This window comes from Panthera uncia, chromosome E3 (assembly GCF_023721935.1).
Source record: "Panthera uncia isolate 11264 chromosome E3, Puncia_PCG_1.0, whole genome shotgun sequence".
Taxonomy (NCBI): domain Eukaryota; kingdom Metazoa; phylum Chordata; class Mammalia; order Carnivora; family Felidae; genus Panthera; species Panthera uncia.
In genome coordinates, this window is record NC_064815.1 from 28,344,588 (window position 1) to 28,364,667 (window position 20,080).

At 46.6% G+C, this 20,080-nt stretch overlaps 2 protein-coding genes and 1 long non-coding RNA gene across 13 annotated transcripts in view; 2 read left to right on the forward strand and 1 right to left on the reverse strand.

Moving 5' to 3' along the window:
- ATP5MF (ATP synthase membrane subunit f) overlaps nt 1-20,080 on the forward strand; it is a 616,357-nt gene that overhangs the window by 446,818 nt on the left and 149,459 nt on the right. The window lies entirely within an intron of this gene.
- TRRAP (transformation/transcription domain associated protein) overlaps nt 1-20,080 on the reverse strand; it is a 114,088-nt gene that overhangs the window by 54,327 nt on the left and 39,681 nt on the right. For all 10 annotated transcript variants that reach the window (XM_049639240.1, XM_049639241.1, XM_049639249.1 and 7 more), the window contains exons 24-38: nt 19,328-19,545; nt 19,009-19,206; nt 18,181-18,441; nt 17,533-17,694; nt 15,447-15,543; nt 13,389-13,510; nt 12,881-13,051; nt 9,047-9,115; nt 4,712-4,831; nt 4,347-4,466; nt 3,783-3,947; nt 3,507-3,688; nt 3,139-3,337; nt 2,552-2,680; nt 65-331 (exon numbers count right to left, since the gene is read on the reverse strand). In XM_049639240.1, the coding sequence (XP_049495197.1) occupies nt 65-331; nt 2,552-2,680; nt 3,139-3,337; nt 3,507-3,688; nt 3,783-3,947; nt 4,347-4,466; nt 4,712-4,831; nt 9,047-9,115; nt 12,881-13,051; nt 13,389-13,510; nt 15,447-15,543; nt 17,533-17,694; nt 18,181-18,441; nt 19,009-19,206; nt 19,328-19,545 (2,480 nt within the window). The remainder of the gene's footprint in view (nt 1-64; nt 332-2,551; nt 2,681-3,138; nt 3,338-3,506; nt 3,689-3,782; nt 3,948-4,346; nt 4,467-4,711; nt 4,832-9,046; nt 9,116-12,880; nt 13,052-13,388; nt 13,511-15,446; nt 15,544-17,532; nt 17,695-18,180; nt 18,442-19,008; nt 19,207-19,327; nt 19,546-20,080) is intronic.
- LOC125928579 (uncharacterized) lies at nt 9,820-17,302 on the forward strand. 2 transcript variants are annotated; one of them, XR_007459705.1, is made up of 4 exons: nt 13,824-14,203; nt 14,999-15,180; nt 15,789-15,822; nt 17,018-17,302. It is a non-coding gene; the product is annotated as an uncharacterized LOC125928579 (long non-coding RNA). The 2 variants fall into 2 exon arrangements; XR_007459704.1 differs by lacking the exons at nt 15,789-15,822; nt 17,018-17,302 and adding an exon at nt 9,820-9,984 and having other exon boundaries at nt 14,074-14,203; nt 14,999-15,170.

Consider the following 20,080-nt stretch of genomic DNA (forward strand, 5'->3'; position numbering starts at 1 on the left):
GGGGGGGGGGGGGGGGGGCGGGGGGGGGGGGGGGGGGGGGGGTTGGGAGGGCGCCCCGCGGTACCTGAAGGACGATCTTCTTGTGTATGGCAAACTTGGCAATGATGTGCGCCAGAAGCAAGTGTCCGCTGTATTTGCAGGCCGGGTCCACGCAGGCCTTGGACAGCAGGCAGGGCCACGCGAAGGTCATGAGGCGGCGCAGCTTGCTGTTGCGGTTCTTGTTGTTGTCGTGGATGTGGTGCGGGGCGTGCTCCACCAGCAGCGTGGCGTACTGCAGGAGGTAGATCCTCAGCGAGTCCAGCATGTCCGCCTGCTTCTCCGGGTCCAGCACCTGCGGGCGAGACCAGCAGAACGGAGCTCGGGTCCAGTCCTGAGCCGTGTCACCAGCCAAGGGCCACACGACAGGTTTACACCTTCAAACACACATGCACGAGCGCGCCTAAACACACACACACACACGCACACGCACACGCACGGCATATACAACATCAAGCTTTACAAGAGAACCAACGAGGTCATGCCCATTTTCCCGTTATGTGTGCGGATCAGAGACTCACGGAACGAATTTCACTGACGAAGGGCAGGCTTACAAGTCTGAACACAGTGGGTGAAGGACCTTCAGGGGAAAAGGAGGGCCTCTTCTTTAGGACGAGATTTCTTTTTTCTTTTTTTTTTTTTTAATTTTTTAAAAAAATTATTTATTTTTGAGAGAGAAGACAGAGCATGATCCGGGGTGGGCAGAGAGAGAGGGAGACACAGAATCCAAAGCAGGGTCCAGGCTCTGAGCTGTCAGCACAGAGCCCAATGCGGGGCTCGAACTCACAAACCACGAGATCATGACCTGAGCCAAAGTTGAACATTTAACCAACTGAAAATCAGGTGCCCCTGTTTCTTTTTTTTTTTTTTTTTGTTTTAACGTTTCTTTATTTTGAGAGTGAGCAAGCACATGAGAGCGGGGCAGGGGTAGAGAGAGAGGGAGAGAGAGAATCCCAAGCAGGGACGCAGAGCTCGATCCCATGAACCATGAGATCACAACCTGAGCCTAAATCAAGAATCAGACACTTAACTGGCTGAGCCACCCAGGTGCCCCAAGGACAGAGTTTCTTAATTTCCAAGTAGTTGAGATTTTTTGCCTAGTCAGCTGTTAAGTGTCTGTCTAGTCCTTATTTTGCAGTATTATCGTAAGAAAATGCTACCTGGAAAACAAATCTCTAAAGAAATTGTTACAGTTTTCTGTCATCAAGTATCGGACACATTTCTGTTTTATGAATATGAGAAAACATGTCCACCCCGAGGAATACCCCGCAGGTCTCTACTGAATCAAGTGCGCTGACTCTCCATTCCAGGCCTAACTACATTTTCTTCCAGAAAGTTCTGAAAGGCTGAAGTCTTCCACCACAACTGTGTTTTTACTGGGGTTTCTCTGGCTCCCCGAGTCCCCTCTCCCCTGGACCTGCTGCTTCCCGGCAGCCTCTCCCGGGGCCCCCACCTGCCCGGTGCCACTAACCCTCACCTGACCTCGAAATCCCAACTCCTCACTTGTGCTGAGTCAGCAGCATCTGACCCAAAAGACAGTCTAGAGAAGACAGCACAAGGGAAGGGGCCGCATCTCAGGCACCATCTCCCCCAGTTGCCCGGAATGAGGCAAGTGTCAATATGGGGACCCAAAACAATTCCTTGGGCTCAGCTCTCATTCCTAGAGAGAGCAGAGGTGGGGTGAAAACTGCAGGAAGGACGCCCATCTTCAGGAACCAGTAAACTGCCAATGGGAACAGTCCCATCCACTTGGGCCCCAGGACGGAACGGTGATGGAAGGAGTGAGAAAACCGGGTCCTCCTAAAGGGCGTTCAGACAACACCCTGCAGAGGAATGCCCGTTGGTCACAGCACTCCAACAAACCATGTGTATACAGAATGCTCTACCAGCCTACAGGCGAACACAGCACCTGCAGGCAAAGTTCAAAGACCAAGCCAGCATAGGACAGCCGAGGCACCGAGAGGAACGCCGGGCAGCCATTTCTCAAACACGTCACTCAGGAAAACCTCTCTAGCACAAACCGGAAACGCTACTGTAAACATACAGAGACCTAACACCTAAGGTAACCTCACACATCCCTGCTGCCACATTGGTCTCATTAACTTGACAATAAGGGTCATGGTGGCAACTAGATCTGGTCTGTTTCCACTGACTTTTAGTAGATTCTTTTGCAAAAGTGAAGACAAAAACCGTGTGTCAAGACTCTAACCAGCAAGAGGGATTTTTACAAAACAACTCCAACATCTAACTGTTTACTGACATATGTTCCGTTTCTCACTGGAATCTATTTGTGTGGAAAGTCAGTTCATTCTTAAGTATCCTCAAAAAAATGCACTGCATTCTAATATGACCAACGCAATTCTATAAACCAATGCAACTGTGGAAGATTAGAACCTTAGGGAAATAAGCTTATTTCAGCGAACCCATCATACAAAACACGCGTGCACACACACTCACACGTTCTCTCTCATCTACTACGTTGCTTTCCATGCCAAAGCACTGATAGTGACACCACCTTGGTTATAAACACACTGGTGATGCTCTCCGGGTTATCGCCTTCTGGGTTGGGAGGTCCTAGGAGCTGCTCCCCATCTCCCTTCTCAAAGCTGTATAAGAAAGCAGGATTCAAGATATGCTGCAGAACCTACAAGAAAACGTAAACATGAAGGAGGAGGAAAACAACGCTGTGCTCCGTGCTCTTTATTTCTTCACCAAGGTGGGTAGGGCCCCCAGGGTTTGCTTGGACACTGCACCCGTGCAGCGAGATCTCAGTCAAGGGTGTGACCCATCACCTGACTTTGACGCAAGCAGTCAGCAAGAAAGGTGGGTCAAAACAGGAGGAAAAGCAACTTGAGTCTGTCTACTCTTCCCGTGTCAAACGAGGCATTTACTAAAAACAAGGACTCCAACAACCTACTTTGCAACACTGGCTCACTCTGGACCCGCCGTAAGTTTTTCGACGGCGGCATCTTCCTCGCCAACAGTCCAGACTACTAGTTAAGTGTCCGCAGAGGCATAGCAGAACATAAACAGTGCCCCTGGTTCCCTAGAAAACTAGCCCCGACGCCCACGGCAAAACAGCCGCCTAACTGTGAGACTCACCTTGGCTTTCAGTTCATCTCCAAAGTTGGGGTCGCTGAAGTCCACAAAACGGAAAAACAGGGCACGCTTTTGAGCGATGCTGTAGTTTTTGGGAATCTCTTCCTCCATGTACTCTTTCAAGAACGTCATGTTGCAGAGAAAACGACCAGTAAAGGCCCGGAGCAGCTGGAAGAGCAATTCTATGTCTCCATAATTCCTTCTGCAGGGTCAAATGAGAGAACAGGCTATGTTATGGCTGCTTTCGCGACAACGTGGGTGCACGTGGCCAGTGGACCACGGCTGAGCACAAATTCTCAGAGGGGCTCCGGTGTAGCTTACTGGGGGGAGGGAACAAGTCACTGGACAGAAAGCAAAACGGATGCACCCACTTGCAGTAATTCAGCAGACAGTAGGCCAGCAGCTTGGGCTCCTTCCAGTTGGTGGCAGCCATATTCTCCTTCCGGTGTCTCTCTTGAAAGGTCTCGCTAACCCACACACGCCTCAACTGGCTCACCAGAGAATGCTGATTGGCCAGCCAGGAGTCATCGTTTTTAACTATAATACTTATGATCTGTCAAAGAAGCGACAATTAGGGAACTGGCGGGGTTCTCTAAGCATCTCACCTGAACTTTGAAGATTTCAGGTGTCTGGTGAGGAGACGCTACCTTGATGGCCTGAAACTGGAGGTCCAGGCGCAGGGTGCTGGTGCTGGGCGAGCCAGGGCGCACGGCGGTCTGGGGGCCACCGGGCAGCAGCAGGGTGATGAACCTGTTGGGGTTAGCGGCCAGCACATCTCGCAGAGGTCTGGCATCTTTGTGTTTTAAAAAACTCTGAAAACAGAACAAACAAGCTATTTTAAGCCAGTCAGGGCTCACAAAGGGTTTAGATGAATGAGCACTATGGTTCTTTCCAAATCTGTCTAGGCAGGCTAAAAAGCTGCTATAAGCACCCTTTTAACAAAAAGCTCCTTATCGGTAATGATACTTCATGACTGTGGACTCCATAATCCTAGCAGTTCATTCATTTGTTACCACCACCCAAATCCTACAGAGAGGGGTTCCTTGGCCCACACTTTCCACGTACACGACAATGAGGTTTCTAACACTTGGATATGTTACAGAAAAAGAAAAGCAGGGCACTGAACAACAAAGTATGACTTTCAGATTGCAGAGCACACCGGCTGACAGGAACCTGCAGGGACACTGGACCCCAGCTCCCCGTGTGCCTACCATAAACATTCTGCTCCACTGGGGATCGTTCAGTGTGGCTTCCATCATGAACAGCTCCACCGTCTGTGAGGGGTGCCGAGTCAAGAACTTGATGAGAGGCTCTCTGAACGGACTGCCGGCCTAGAAAACATGTGGGTGAAACAGCATCCTCTCAGGGCTTGAAGCTTCTTAGGTCCACCAACCTACCATGGCAGGAGAATGCATTTGTCCCTCCTCGTAACCAGAGCATGCAACAGTCACAAGCGAATACTAGCACGGAACATCTTTGTGCTGTTAGAGTACCCCATCTAAGATATGACGAAGTGAAAACATCACAAGCCAACAGATGGTGGAAGAATCAGAATTAACCCCAATTTGACCATTACCTCAATCAACATAGCCCGTTCTGTTTTCATCACAACCTCTAACAAAGGCTTGACGAGAGTCTGAGGTGCAGCTGGGATCAGATGAAAAAGGTTTATAATTGCCGAACAAATTTTCATTTCCTAGTGAAGAAACCCAGAAATTACAAAACAGGCCAATTAATTTTGCCAGCCAGAGATCTCAATATCACTACAGACCCTACAATGGTCTAGCTACATTCGCAAGGCTAGCCACCAGAAGCAAAGAATTAACATGTAAAAAGCCACAATTTACCAATGTCAGATTACTGCCGTGGCCCAAGGAAACTAACTGCCCTTGGCCTTCAGATTTCATCTGTCAACGGAGGGAAGAGGGAGCTGTGTACCTGATGTGATTGTGCCGTGTCTGTTTTCAAGAGCATGGACAAGTGCTGGACGTGACCTGACAGGTTGCTACGCTAGAGCCTCATGGAGGAGGGAACGAGCAAGCCTGTGGCCAGGGGAGCGTGACATCACGGGGTCTGCTCTGCTGTGACATCACGGGGTCTTCCCAATACACTAAGTTCTGAGGGCACAGACTTCTCTTGTCCTCAAAACTTAGCACGAGAAAAGCCTTCAAAAAATCCTTAAGTATTTATCCTGAAAGTTGAACATGAACGTAAATAAACGACTGACCACGGTACTAAAAATATTCGTCAACCAGACCTACAGATGAGGCTGACAGATGGCTCTATGGAATCGTACAAAGAATGTGAATTGCCAAGATTTCTGCACTTTTCCAGGTGCTGACAGCTCAGTGGTCAATCGCTCTCAGTCCCACTTTCCATGCTCAGTGTTGGCTCCCACAGTTTTTATCCGCAATTCAGAGATTCCACGTGGCCAGAAGTACGGCCACGGAAGGGAAGACTCCCTGATGTACACCCCCCCGCACCGTGTGCAGTAGGATGTCCGTTACTCTAAGCACAGTAAAATGGGGATGATAAACACCCGTCAGGAGGGGCCCCATCCCAGGAGCATCTGAGATACCTCCGCAAATGCCTTGACAAACCACAAGGCCAACAGTGAGATGGGGAAGAAACGAGAAAACATGGCTCAGTGTCACCCCACCTCACCTGTAGAGTTCTCCGCTGCGGAATTCCCCAGAACACAGAGCAAGGTCTACTCTGAAATTGTAACATTCTAAGAATGGTACTTTCGTATCGTGGTTTACGTTTTCCAAGCGCGGGCACAAAATCACTTCTTTTGGTCTCCACAGCATCGCCAGAAGCCAGGACTGAAAGATGCTATCATTCCCATTTTACAGCAGAGGGAAAGCTCAGGGTCCTGACTGTCCAAAGTCACGGTGTCGGGGACTACGTCAGTGTGGTGTGCATGAGCGAGAGATGCGGGGGGACGAGACACGGAGGGGCAGGGAGGTTTTAAACTCTGGGCAGGCAGCCAGGCACTCAGGTGTGTGCAAGAAAACAGCTCCTCTCAGTCCCTAGCAGGGGTGATGTTCTTTGTGTAGTTTCCTCCCAAGAGGCTGTTAGACGTAGGAGTTCGTACCACCATTATGAGAGCAAAACCCGGCTGAATCTTAAACGGTGTTGACATACTGCGATTCTAACATACAGAAACCAGAGCACTTGGACTCTTGCTTGAAAACGTCCTAATAGGTAACATGCGTGGCATCCGGACAGTTCACAGCAACGGTACTGATACAACTCCGCCACAGACAGACAATACGGCTCACCGCACTCCAAGGCACAACGCACTCCGTCCACCACAGAACCACAAATCACAGCAAAACCAAATACGACAACACCCCCTCCTGGGCCTCCACTGAGATTCTCACCTCTACCCCTTCCATGGCAGGCTGAACCAAAACAAAAATTACAGCATGAAAAAAGGCAACAGAAAGGTAAAAAGAACAGAAAAGAAAAGAAAATATAAACCGTTCTTCACAATGCAAGTCATAAACTGACTTTTAATAGGGTTGTTCTCACCTCAAACTGACAGAATGGAGACAAGGAACATCTCCCGCACTCGGAAATGCTTTCCTGAGGATGGGGAGGAAAATCATCTTTTTTTCTATTTATGTTATTTACATAAAAACTTCCCATATACTCATACACAGTAAGGATTATTGGGGGAAACAAGACAGTAAAGACAATGATGAAAAAGCACAATAATTAACAAATGCTCAACAGCAAAAAAGCACACTTTCCACCCTTCAGATGTCAAAATAGAGCCCTTCAGAGACTGTAGAATGGAGCATATCCCTTCCTTAAATCAAATTTGAAAAGCAGGAATTTTGGAACTCTTGCCCAGGGGGAGAAACTGTCAGACCCAGTTGTGTGCAAATGCACTTAAATATCTGTTTCTATTCAGAGTAAGTTTTCATGTACGGCGCTGTCATTAAAGAATTTTTCTTTGTCTTTCCCAGCTGTAGCCAGGAGAGTGCCAGGTGGTTTAGCCCCATCAGCCGGTCACGGTGACACAGCCCCCACACCCAGAAGAACGCACAGATACCTGGGTCACTTTGCCAAGTGAAGCCATGCATGCCAACACAGACACAGCTCCACAAGCGGTTGTGAGTTCTCCCCTGGGGGGGTTCGATGTTCAGATGGGAAACCTTTCTCAACACGGTGCTAGCGCAAAGCTCTGATCATCAGGGTACACCCAGCATTATAAATAGTCAACTATTTATATTTAACATGTCTTCAGTTAGAGGTTCTCCCTTATGTAATTATTATTTGGGGATTCAACCAAATGGGGACAACCTATGTTCTGAGATCCATTCCCAATCGTGAACAACATCCATAAAAAATGATCAGAGTTCAAGAACAGAAAGGTGGCTTGGCCCTGGGCTGAGATGACGAAACCGTGGGCACGCTGCAGGTAGACCCCAAACACCATGGCCTGAGGCCGCACCTGCAGAGCTGGGTGTTCCCAGGCCTGCCAGGAGCATGCTCCCAGGATGGATGGTCACCATGTTTCCCACGGGAGCTGGAAGATCTCCCGAGGCCCACAGCTCCGCCCCCCGCCCACTGCCCCATCCAACGGAGCCCTCCAAATGACTTCCGTCAAACTTTTATGGAATCTTTCTGATCTAATGGAAGGAATTCACCTGCCCCTTAGGTTTTTAAATGTTTATTCTAGAATCGTGTGTTTCGGGGAATTAACAGCCTATTATAAAACAAATATAAAAAATGTAGAGCAAAAATACCTAGCAGATGAGAGATGGGGAGGAAAAACAATAGAGGCACCCGTACCTACTCCCAAGAGTTTAGGCTTTTAAAACCCACTCTGCTCTCCCCCACCAAGAGTTCCTGATATTCCCCTGTGTATACTGATAACAAACCTTCAAAGAGGTTATTATGGTGGTATTAACGCTCCTAGAAAGTTTGGAATCCTGGATTAGTTTTGCTCAGCTGGCTGTTTAGAAGCAGCAGGAATCAAGACTTACATAAACAAAACACCTTGACACAGAATGGTCAAAACAAAGCATAATAAAGCCAAAAAAAAAAAAAAATTCAAGTTGGGATGAAACACAGCATCCAACAAACAGGCACAGAATACAGAAAGCCACGTTGATCACGCCTCTGAAGAGCTCTAGCATTCCCTCCTTAGGACACTGCCGTACAATTTCACCAGGTGTAACAGGAACTTAGGGAAAACATGATCCTACCGATAGGACAGTCATCAACTTAAAAAATATTTGAGAAGAATATTAACATATACAAATTAGATTCAAAACAGCAAGAACCGTTATTTTTAACAGCAAAGTCTTAGAATGACCAACGTCAGACATGTAAAAATATTTAACTTAAAGTCATAAAAATGTGTTTTGAAGTACTGGCTGTTTGATTTTTGGCAAATAGCTGGGGTGGAGGATTGAGACCCATAAACATACACACCAGTACTTATGTGATGCTTTACTGCATTATCCTTACTGTTTCAAGTCCTAAAATCTATACTTAGTTTTATGAGGCAATGATGATGGAAAGCAATGGAAAACAACAGCTGAGGAATGCACCACCATGCAAACAGCAGCTGCCAAGAACAGTCTAGAAAATACACTTTGTACACTTTAAAGCAAAACTAGAATTAAAAGACTAACATTTCAAGCTTCCCAGAATTCTCATCAATGAAAATGTCATATTAAAGTGAACAAGAGATTTTAAAGAAACATAAAAAGGAATGTTCAATCATCCAGAAAAATAAAAGCAAAACGTAATGCTAATAAAATATGGTCAACAGTTCCTATAAACTAGACTTCTGACCAGCGTCTTAATTAAAAGCACTGCTCTAACACTAACACTGGCAACAGCAGTGCCGGGCACAGCTGCCCTGCCCAGAAGCGAAGAAGTCACTCACGTTTCCGTCGCTCCTCTGGCCCCCTTTATGGGTGAGGACCACCACTTCCATCCACTTTCGTAGATGTTGCTGTTGAAAAAAAAACCACATTCTTAGACATTTTTGCCTCACACAGGATCATTTCAAGGCCTTGCTGTTCTTAGGTGGAAGTTCATATGTAACCATGAATTTCCATCATATTCAATGTGAGGACAGCAGCACTCATGTTTGAAATGGCCCAACCACCGAACTGGAGAAGAGAGCAGTTGGCATTTGCGTCACTTCTAGAAGGCTGAGTTTATGCTGGTAGAGTGGAAAACGTCCCGAAACCCGGCCATTCTGACGTTGGGATTTTACTGCTACCCTCTCACTACCACGTCCCTTTGCCCTGAAGCTGTTCATGAGCACCTCGAGGAGCCAGGCGAGGCACCCTGTGGAGAAGGAACAAGCCGACATCATCCCTCCTTGTTCGGTTTCGGTTCCAGTGGGGAGAATAAGGTAAAGTACACAGGTGCCTGCCATGAACAGTCACGGCAAGGGGTTGTCAAAGAGGAACAGGCATCAGCCAGATAAGGGGGTCAAGGTCAGGGAGGGCCCTGCTGAGGCAGACACTCCAGAAGCACAAGGGAAGAGCACACCAGGCAGAGAAGAGGAGAGATAAAGGCCCTAAAGCCACGAATAATGTCTGGCTGAGCAGGAGGGGGCACAAGGTGGGTGCGGGGGGTGGGCTGGGAGATGATCATGGATCCCATCTAGTCAGAGGCTGTACAATTAGTGCAAATACGGAGCAATTCTATTCTGTGCAGGGCAAGGGCAACCTTTGTGAGCTAATAATAAGATTCCGTGTTCTGCGGCAAGAACCCGAGAAGAGGGATCCCCGAGCCCGGCGTAACTCTGGCCCGGCCTGGGTGTATGCCGGCCAGCCTCCCAGCCTCCCAGTGGCCGGCAAAACCTGGCAGGTAAGCACTCAGAACCTATAGCTAAAAGCCCAAGAGCATCCAAATAATTCAACTATCTTCACTGTCCCACATGTCCAAACTTGTCCTTCAAACACTGATGCCCTGTGGGGAATTAACTAGCTGTTTTAAAGGAGACTCCGGGATAAAAGAGGCTTGGGGACGGATGATATGAATACACCTAAACGCTTATAGAGCCAGTGCTCCCAAGAACAGGCAGTGAGAAACACTAAAATACACACACTTTTAAAGAAATTAAATACACTAAGCTAACAACATTCTGCCAGTAAAATTCCTGGAAAGATACTAATCACCAAAATTTTTTTTTTTTTTTTAATTTTTTTTTTTCAACTTTTTTTTTATTTATTTTTGGGACAGAGAGAGACAGAGCATGAACGGGGGAGGGGCAGAGAGAGAGGGAGACACAGAATCGGAAACAGGCTCCAGGCTCCGAGCCATCAGCCCAGAGTAATCACCAAAATTTTTAAGGTGGTTATCATGAATGCCTATCCTACACACCGAGGTGTCTTCGCTCGTAAAATTATACCAAGGGCTTGAGCCGTTCTCCTCAAAAGCGGATCATGCGTGGCAGGACGAAGGCTCAGTGATGGAATGCGGCTCTGAAGAACATACACAGAAGGGCAAATGTGTCTGTCCTTGACCAGCGTACCAGCCCTGCCCGAGAGCAGCAGGCACGGGCACGGGCACATCAGGAGACCCATGCCGGGAACACGAAAGCAGAGTCGGCACGGACACAGGCTGGTCTCTGGCAAGGTGGGTGTCAAATGAGAACGGCCACACCAACAGCAGCTTCAGTCTTTCTTTATCCAAGTACATCAACACTCTCTGCTCCTGGAGAAATTTTCACCATTCTGAAAGCAGCTGTAATGCCAGAGCAGGGGGAGGGGGGATCCCCTACACAAACCAGAAACACAAACCCACGGATTTGACTTCCGGGAAAAGACTCCGGGCCTAAGTCAGGAACTACAGGCTGTGAGGTAGTAAGTCTCTTCACGCTGTTCTAAAAGGTCTGGGTAACGATGTTCACCAAATGAATTCTCAGCTCACAGCAAATCTGAAGGATCAGACTGGCTGTAAAACAACCAACGGATCACAAACACATTGCTTCCTGCAGGCCTGCAAAAGCAGCGAGAGGACAGCTGAGAGGTGAGACAAATACAGAGACACTGAGAACACGCACAGATCTGACACACAAGTGTGCCAAGAGCTGTGACGTGATGGAAGATAAAGAGCGTAACTGATGTGCTCTCGTTAGGAGGCGATACAACTTCATTTACTGGAACCACATCTGTGAATGTCTGTACGGATGTAAACTGGTGGGGCGGGGGGGTGTGTGTTACGCTTGGATGCTTAACGGGAAGGCGGCTTCCAATCTGGAAAATGTATTTCCATGTAATACCCTGTTTCCCAGTTCTACTCCAATAGGGCAGCAGCTACAATTTTTAGGACCAACCGTAATGCTACCAATTCCCAGGTAGGTGTTTTGGTGATTGTTCGCTGTTTCGGGGTCTGCAGACATGAAGAAACCACACGTGAGGTAAAAGCGGTGTGGTCCTCACACATCTGAACCCCACACACGCTCTATCTGTACCTGTCTACTCCTGTCTACGGCTGCGGAAAACCTGTGCCAAAACCAAAACGAATACCTTCGATATTTTGAGATACCTAAATGGTCAAAGGCTACTTAAGAAAGAAGCATGCCAAGTACATGCACATTTGCAGTAATGTGCCACGAAACCCAAAGTTATTTGTAACCGTCTACTTCCCAGGAGCAAAACTGAACGTACACGAAAGTTAATAGTTGAACCTCCTTCAACTGCTTATGCTTCAAATTTAAACAGGGTCAAACAGGTATTTTTATTTGCATAATTATTTCCTTGGTATCTCTAAAAACCCAAAATACTTCAAAAGTTCTTACACATGTTCCACTATTTCACTGTCTATGTAACAGCAGAAGACTGGGAACAACCTAGATGTTCCTCAGCAGGGGAACAGTGAGACAAATTAGGGCACGTCCACGTAAGGGAATAGGAGAAAGGAGTAGAAGAAAGAAGCACTTCATGTTCTCATCTGAAATGATGAGTCGTAAACAAAGTAACAACTGTGTATACGTTGTGCTTCCTTTTGAGGGAAACAAAAGAATATACCTATGTCCTATTTTGAGTATAAAACATCTCTAAGGGACATACAGGAAACTGTTAACACAGGAACCGGAGGCGGCCACTGGAGGACAGGAACGAGGGGGGGGTCTTTCACAATAACCCTTTCTTGTTTTTTCTTAATGTCTGTCTGTCTACCTATCTATCTATCTATTTATTTATTTACAAAATCGAGAAGATATTCATTTGGTACTTATTTATTTTTTAAATGTTTATTTATTTTTGAGAGAGACAAAGTGAGAACACAAGCAGGGGAGGGGCAGAGAGAGAGGGAGACACGGAATCCGAAGCAGGCTCCAGGCTCTGAGCTGTCAGCACAGAGCCCGGATGCAGGGCTCGAACCTACGAACTGTAATATCGTGACCTGGGCCAAAGTAAGACACTCAACCGACTGAGCCACCCAGGCACCCCAATATCTTTATTTTTGAGAGAAAGAACACGCATGCATGCAAGCAGGGGAGGGGGAGAGGGGGAGGGGGAGAGAGAAAGGGAGAGAGAACCCCAAGGAGGCTCTGCGTGATCAGTTTGGAGCCTGACAAGGGGCTCGAACTCACGAATGGTGAGAACATGACCTGAGCTGAAATCAAGAGTTGGGTGCTCAACACCCAGGTGCCTCCCCCTTTCATGCTTTTTGAATTTTAAACCACGTATATGTATTACTTAAAAAAAATAACTTAAAATTTCAGGCTGATTAGAGAGTATTTATGCATTTGGCTTACCATCATCTGATCACAAAATTTATCATTGAAGGAGTTTGGGAAGAGCCTGGTAACTGAAGTGAGACGATTCACGACATTCAGTGTCAGGCTTCGATAATCCCCCAGCATCATCAACAAAGGCCGCATATGTGTATGAATTTGATCCACTTCTATGGTAGCACCTTCTAAAAACTATTAAAAAAAAAAAAAAGTTACAAAGGAAAACAGTTAACAGAATATACTTTAAAACAGAATGAGCTCATTCAGCTCTAGCAATAAGTGTGTATTTTCCTTGGAAAATGGAATATTAACCATATACGTTCTGGAAGTTTATGATGAAATGAACGAGACTGCTCATTACTATTTAATATTTTAAAAGGCTCATGAGGACCATGAAACAAATAGAGACGTTATCAGAGTGCAGTGTGTACGAAACAGAGACTTCCAGGCACACAAACGAGGTGAACAGGATGAACCTAAAGGCAGAACTCACACCCGTGTGTGCGCACACACACACGCACTCACTCACCTTTCTCATACAGGCTTCTCCAGCCTCCTGCAGCTCACTATTCGTGGAATTCAGGGCCTTGAAGAGGGCAGCGATGATCTTCTCCCTGGACTGAGGAAGGTAGTTGCAGGCAGCAAGCGCATCTTTAGGGAGACAGATCAACACAATTTCATTATTAACCTGAAAATTATATGAATAATTTCCTTGTCTAAAGGCTCTTACCGATCAACACAAACTATGAATCACTGAACCACCTCCCAAGTGTCCGACCTCAAGAAAGACAAAGGAATACATGGTCTTCTAGCTCACGTACATGTTCAGGGTTATCTAGGAGGGAAGTCAACAGCCTGTCAGAAAGGCCATGACAAATATTACCCGGTCCAGATAGAAGGAAGAAGGGCCGGAGGGGGAAAAGCAGGAGTGCACACTGACACCACTTCCCCCATCCTCACATGGGGTGAGAGCATGGCTGAGTGTAAGCAGACGCATGCTGGACTGACAGAGGGCTGGCCCTGAACTCTAGTGGTGAAGGGAACACACACACACAGCCCGGCTTCTCTTCCACTATCCATGTCTGACCAGGCAGCCTCCTCCCATCTTGGGGAGTTAAAGGCTGTGAAAATGCAAATATTCATAGAAAAGGGGACACACATTAATCCCACATGTTAGCTGAGAGATAACATCCAAGAGTAATGCCTGTTATTAGCCAACAGGAATGAAAAGCATGCAGAGAAAGCAATCCCGACACAAGCAAAGATTCCAACCGTGGCTGCGGAGCACCCCCCTCACTCCCACCTGCTGTGTCGTCCACACCCCAGCCCCTTGCTCAAGCGCAGGTATAATGGTCTGCCTCTTACCTCCTCTACCCCTAACTCAAGGAAGATCTTGGCAATGTTTTATTAGGAACGTAAAACCCAACAGAGCAAGAGAAAAAGTAAACAAAAAAAAAAAAAAAAAAAAACTCGTACTGGGTATTTATATATATAGAGAAAGAAAAGAAAAGAAAAGAAAAGAAAGAAAGAAAGAAGGGGGGGGGACCATTCTAAGTGAGAATTCAAAGGAGTAAAAAGTCAACAGTGTAACTGACGTTCCTCACAAAAGCCTAGAGGCGGCAGGATTCTCAAATGCTATGGAGCCACTGAGAAGCCTATACAGGTTGTAGTAAATCTTACTGTATACTCTGATTTGGGTGCAAATGGCAATATATGAAAGCTATGACAATACTTTTTTCTTCTTTTTAATGTTTTTTTATTTATTTTTGAGACCGAGAAAGAGCATGAGCAAGGGAGGGGCAGAGAGAGAGAGGGAGACACAGAATCCGAAGCAGGCTCCAGGCTCTGAGCTGTCAGCACAGAGACTGACACGGGGCTCAAACTCACGGACTGTGAGATCATGACCTGAGCTGAAGTTGGTCGCTTAACTGACTGAGCCACCCAGGTGCCCCGAGAGCTATGACAATTCTTAAACCAGAGTACCAGAGTCATGACAGAACTACAGAATAGAGATTTAATTATTATAGGGTAAAATGCATCATTTATAGGAGTAAAAAATTATTGAAATCCTAACAATCGGTATAATCTATTGACATCTCATTAGGTAGTTTCACAAATACTTTTTTTTTTTTTTTGAAGAAAGGCAGACTGCCACGTGCAGCGCCTCATTTGGATGTGTCTGGAGTCTTGGAAGCTTGACTACCCTACGTTCTCCTACAAACACAAGTTTTTTGATTCCACCTTAAAAAAGATAAAAAAAAAAAAAAAAAAAAAAAAAAACCCAAGGAAAAAAAAAAAAAAAACAGAGAAGGCGGCAAACCGTAAGAGATTCTTAAATATAGAGAACTGGCGGTTACTGGAGGGGCAGTGGGTGGGGGATGGGCTAAATGGGTGATGGGCATTAAGGAGGGCACTTGTTGGGATGAGCACTGGGTGTCACATGAAGTGATGAATCACTGGGTTCTACTCCTGCAACCAATACTACACTGTACATTAACTTGAATTCAAATAAATAAATTTAAAAAAACAGAAAAAGCCACTGTCTCCCTGCACCTTCATACTCATGACTTAATTTTGATTAACTTACTTAACGCTGCAATTCGCAGAGGTACGAGTGACGGAAGGCTTTTGTAACAAGGCAGCTTTGTTAAAGCGGAGTCCTCAGCCTCACATAAATTTAACAGCTGCAAAAGATACAATAATTTTAGCCTGCTCTTCCTGTCAAGACACAATAACCTTGAAAATAACAGAACACAGCAATCTTACACACACACACACACACACACCACAATCAACGAACTAAATTCAAATCCTAGAGAATTTAATACCAAATGGAACTGAGTTTCCTTCTATAGCAAACTCAGCCTCAGCAGTGAAATGAGACATTTTCTCACCCATTCTGATACCGTAACCTTTTTTCTCTACACAGGGGACCACGTGAACTGCAGATATCATGGTGGCAGGTACATCTCCCTCCTTATTCAGAGCTGCTTCCCAATGTCTCGGGCCAGTGCTCGACAATCGTGTGTGTTCTATAATTCAGCATTTCAGTGGTGATACTAGTTTGCCCCCCCGCCAAGTACAGAAAAGTGCATAAAGAAAGAAGTTGAAAGTCACTGGGAATACCATTAGTCAGAGATTCCTGTAGCTACGTTTTATGTTTCTGGACATTTTATCACAAGCCAGCATATATTTATATGTCTAATACCTAAAATACCACATATGTGGTTCTACTACTATTTTCCCCTTCTATTTACATCTTAAAAGAACACTATTAACTTTACTGTTTTTTTCCTTAAAGATTCCTACCTAGTAAAAGATTTAAAACAACAAAAAAAAGACAGAGAGTAGAAAGCACTTCAAGCCACCACCCTATTCCACTCCATCAGTACTACTCTCCTCATATAAAACACGTGTGCACACACACATACAGACAACTGTATCTGTATCTACATCTAGACAGAGCGAGTTCCGAACATGACCTGTACCAGAATCACCCGGGAAGCTGGGGGAAGCTTGCAGATGGTAGATTTGCAGGTCTGACCCCAAACTTCCAGGGAGAGGACTCCAGAGGCTCTATTTTTCAAAAGATCCTCACATGTTTTGATGCAGCTGGTACACTGATTAGCACTTGGGAAACCAGACACATTTGCTGAGATTTATCTCCCAGCACTACTTAAGGATCTGGTCTTAAGCTCGGTGAGGAATTTTCCACATGGGTTAAAACACATCTACCTGGATCCACCAAAAGGAAACTTCCTCCCATCCTCTGGTGGCTCTCCTAGAACCTTGGCAGGTCCTATGAGCATCGACTCTTACACAAGGGATGCAACAAGGTATAAAAGATCAGAGCTAGACCACGTGATCATACAATCGTACGTCCAAGCAAATACATAGGACTTAAAGACTCAAGAGGCAAATTTTTCATACCTGGAAATTCAAACTTAGTGTGGACTGAAAAAACTTGCTTATGACCTTTGCCTCAGTTTACTCTGACAATGCCTCCAGAGTATGATTCAGGTCTTAAAAAAGATCAGTCTAGAGACTGATCCCCAGACCAACATTGTATTCTAAGAATTAATGCTTAGAATTTGATTGTATCTATAGTTCAATTTGTTTCTCACTGTCTAATGTCACCCCATACTGGGATGTTTACAGAGACAAACACTTGTTAAGATGCCATCTGCCACTGCCCAAGACGAGGATCGTCAGTATCTGTATTTCATGGAGTGCCATCAGGGCCAAATAAAGGCATTCCTGTGAAGTAGGTTCTCCACGGTGCATGGCACATTCTTAAGTGATGAACATATTCAATAAACCGGCCCTTGCTCTGAGCCAGTCTTACTCTGGGCACCAGCTGATGATGGTGATCAGAGCAGATGGTACATCTTTCTCTAGATGACATCTTTAAGGCCCTGGACAGCAAGGTTCCTCGTAGAGGGCTCACACAGTTCTATGGACTCGGAAAACAGCCACACGTGGTTGAACATCTCTGGTCACCAGGCCTGTCACGTACGTACCTGTGCGGCGTGCTGGGCCAGATTATGGTTGATTGCCTGTGGTCGCCACCTATGCCTTCTCTGAATGCTGCCTGACCAGTCTTTGCGCACAAAGACAGGCTACCAGACACACGTCATCACCATCCACACCACGCCGCACCACCACCCCCCTACCTCTGTGTAGAACACCTTATGTTCCACCACGTTAAGATCCATTGTGAAGAGCCTGGGCTGTAGCGTGGTACAGAACGTGTTCCCCTCCATCAGGCCAATCTGCGCATTGGCAGGCTGGTGTCTGAGCAAATGCTTCTTGGGTGGGACCATATCCTGGAGGACCTGGGAGAGGAAAGGAGGAAGCACTACTGACCAGCTGTCCCTAAAAAGCAAATACTGCTCCTCACAGTACTCGAAAATAATTACCAATTTGAGAACCACGAGATAAAAAGTTATCACGAACGTCCTTTAGTTAGGGAAGGGAGGGAAGGTTCCGTGTGCGAACACCGGATCATAGATAGTTAAGTGTCAAATACATTTACCTCCTGAGTCTCCAGAGTCACTGCTCTTAAAACAAGAGTGACCAGACTGTACTACAGAGACCCAGGAAACGGGCCCTCTGTTCTCCTGACACTGACAACTACGAGTATAGCCACTGATACAAGCACGCCGCTTTCTGCCTCTGAGATCAGAGAGAGCACGTCCAGTAGCACTCCGTGAGGTGGACACACAGTTCCCAGTCATACATCACCTTCAAGTCAGATTTGAAGGAAAACTGTCTCAAAAGTTTTGCTCAAATGATCCTAATTCCAGTGGCAGAAATCTCACCTCTTTATGGGGCTCCATGATCACTGTCACACTTTTCCCAGTGACCTGGGCTAAGACCTGCAGGGAATGCATGGCCTGTTTTCTCACAGTGGAATTTGGAGAGGTGACTTCTCGAACCAAGTCATGTGTCACGTGGTGAAAGGACTTCTCCTGAGCTGCCACGATCTCTTCAGCTCTCTCTTCGTCTTTTAAAGGTGTCGCACACCTCATCAGAAGCTGCTCCAGGGTGGTCTTTGCCATGGCAACCGCCCCGTTGGAAACCTGCAGGCCAGGGACTCCTCAGAACGAAAAGGGCTGTGGCTGAGCACCCGCACCCCTTACACCAGCTAATTTAACAACCCCCATTCAGTACTTCAGGGGCCAAGTCGCCTTCCTACAATTTCCATAGGTCACTCAGAAGAGAAAATGCAGATCTGGACACACTCCTTATATTTACGTGACAGACGAGCTGGCAATGCCCACTGTATTCTATTTGTTCGAGTTACACCTGCACGTAGGTTCCGAAAAATGCAGCTTCCACAGAAACTCCTGCAACACCTGCACTATTTAGCTCTATGGCAAGAGTGAGAAGTAGTACTGTTTCCCTTTACAGAGAGATGTGCCGTGTTATGCACTCTGGCCTGTGACTATTCCTTAGCAAGGCAGACAGATATTTAGACAACCAGGGAGAGCCTATGGTGGTTCTGACCTGTCCTTTTATTAAAGATGCCATAACGAAATCTGAGCTGCTAGGAGAGCCCATTTCCAGAACTGCTTCATACTAACTATTCTCCAGGCAAATCAGTTTCTGGAACAGCTTGGTTAGGTTTGGGACCACCCATTACCTACCTCTCCAGTCAAGTCCATCATGACAAAGAGAAGCGCTTTGAGGAACGTCTGCTGGTTCTGGAGAACCCAAGTGAGAGGCAGCCGCTCCATGAGAAATTTAATGGACACCACACCCCCCAGCTTTGCATACCAGGCCTGCTCATAGCAACACGCACACAAGCGTTCTACGATGTAAGAAAACAGAGGCAGCTGGCAGGCCTGGGGAGAAAAACAGAAGCACAAACTATCATGTTACTGCAACTCTTAAACCACCAGCTTCCAGGCTACCCGCAGGCACAAACACCCCCAAAAGAGCAGATGCTTCTCAGTCTTTCCTTACCCTCTCCTTTGAGCCCAGGATGATACTGGCAACATCAAATATCACAGCTAGTGCCACCTCTCCAATCTTGCAAAGCTCCTTTTCCTCGTATGCCATGCAAATGGCTATTGCATCAATAAGGACCAAGGGATCCATTCCTTTGGACCCATTTTCTTCACTGTGGAACATGGCTGTGCTGGGCTGGCTGCCCACCTGGTAGCAAGGAAGCAGGAAAGGACCTGAAAGAGAGGCAGCAGGCATGGGAGAAAGTCAAGGTTATTTCCATGGACGTTCTTGTCCCTCAAATGGCAAAACTACCTCATTTTTTAAATTTTTTTAACGTTTTATTTATTTTTGAGACAGGGAGAGACAGAGCATGAACAGGGGAGGGGCAGAGAGAGAGGGAGACACAGAATCTGAAACAGGCTCCAGGCTCCGAGCTGTCAGCACAGAGCCCGACGCGGGGCTCGAACTCACGAACCGTGAGATCATGACCTGAGCCGAAGTTGGACGCTTAACCGACTGAGCCACCCAGGCGCCCCAAAACTACCTCATTTTTAAAACACTTAAGTTTATTTATTTTTAGGGAGAGAGTGAGAGTGAGCGTGCGCCTGTGCAAGCAGGGAAGGGGCAGAGAGAGAGGGAAAGAGAGGATCCCAAGCGGGCTCTGCACGGTCAGCGCAGAGCCCCATGCAGGGTTCAAGCTCATGACAGCGAGATCATGACCTGAGCTAAGATCATGAGTCGGATGCTTAACTGACCGAGCCACCCAGG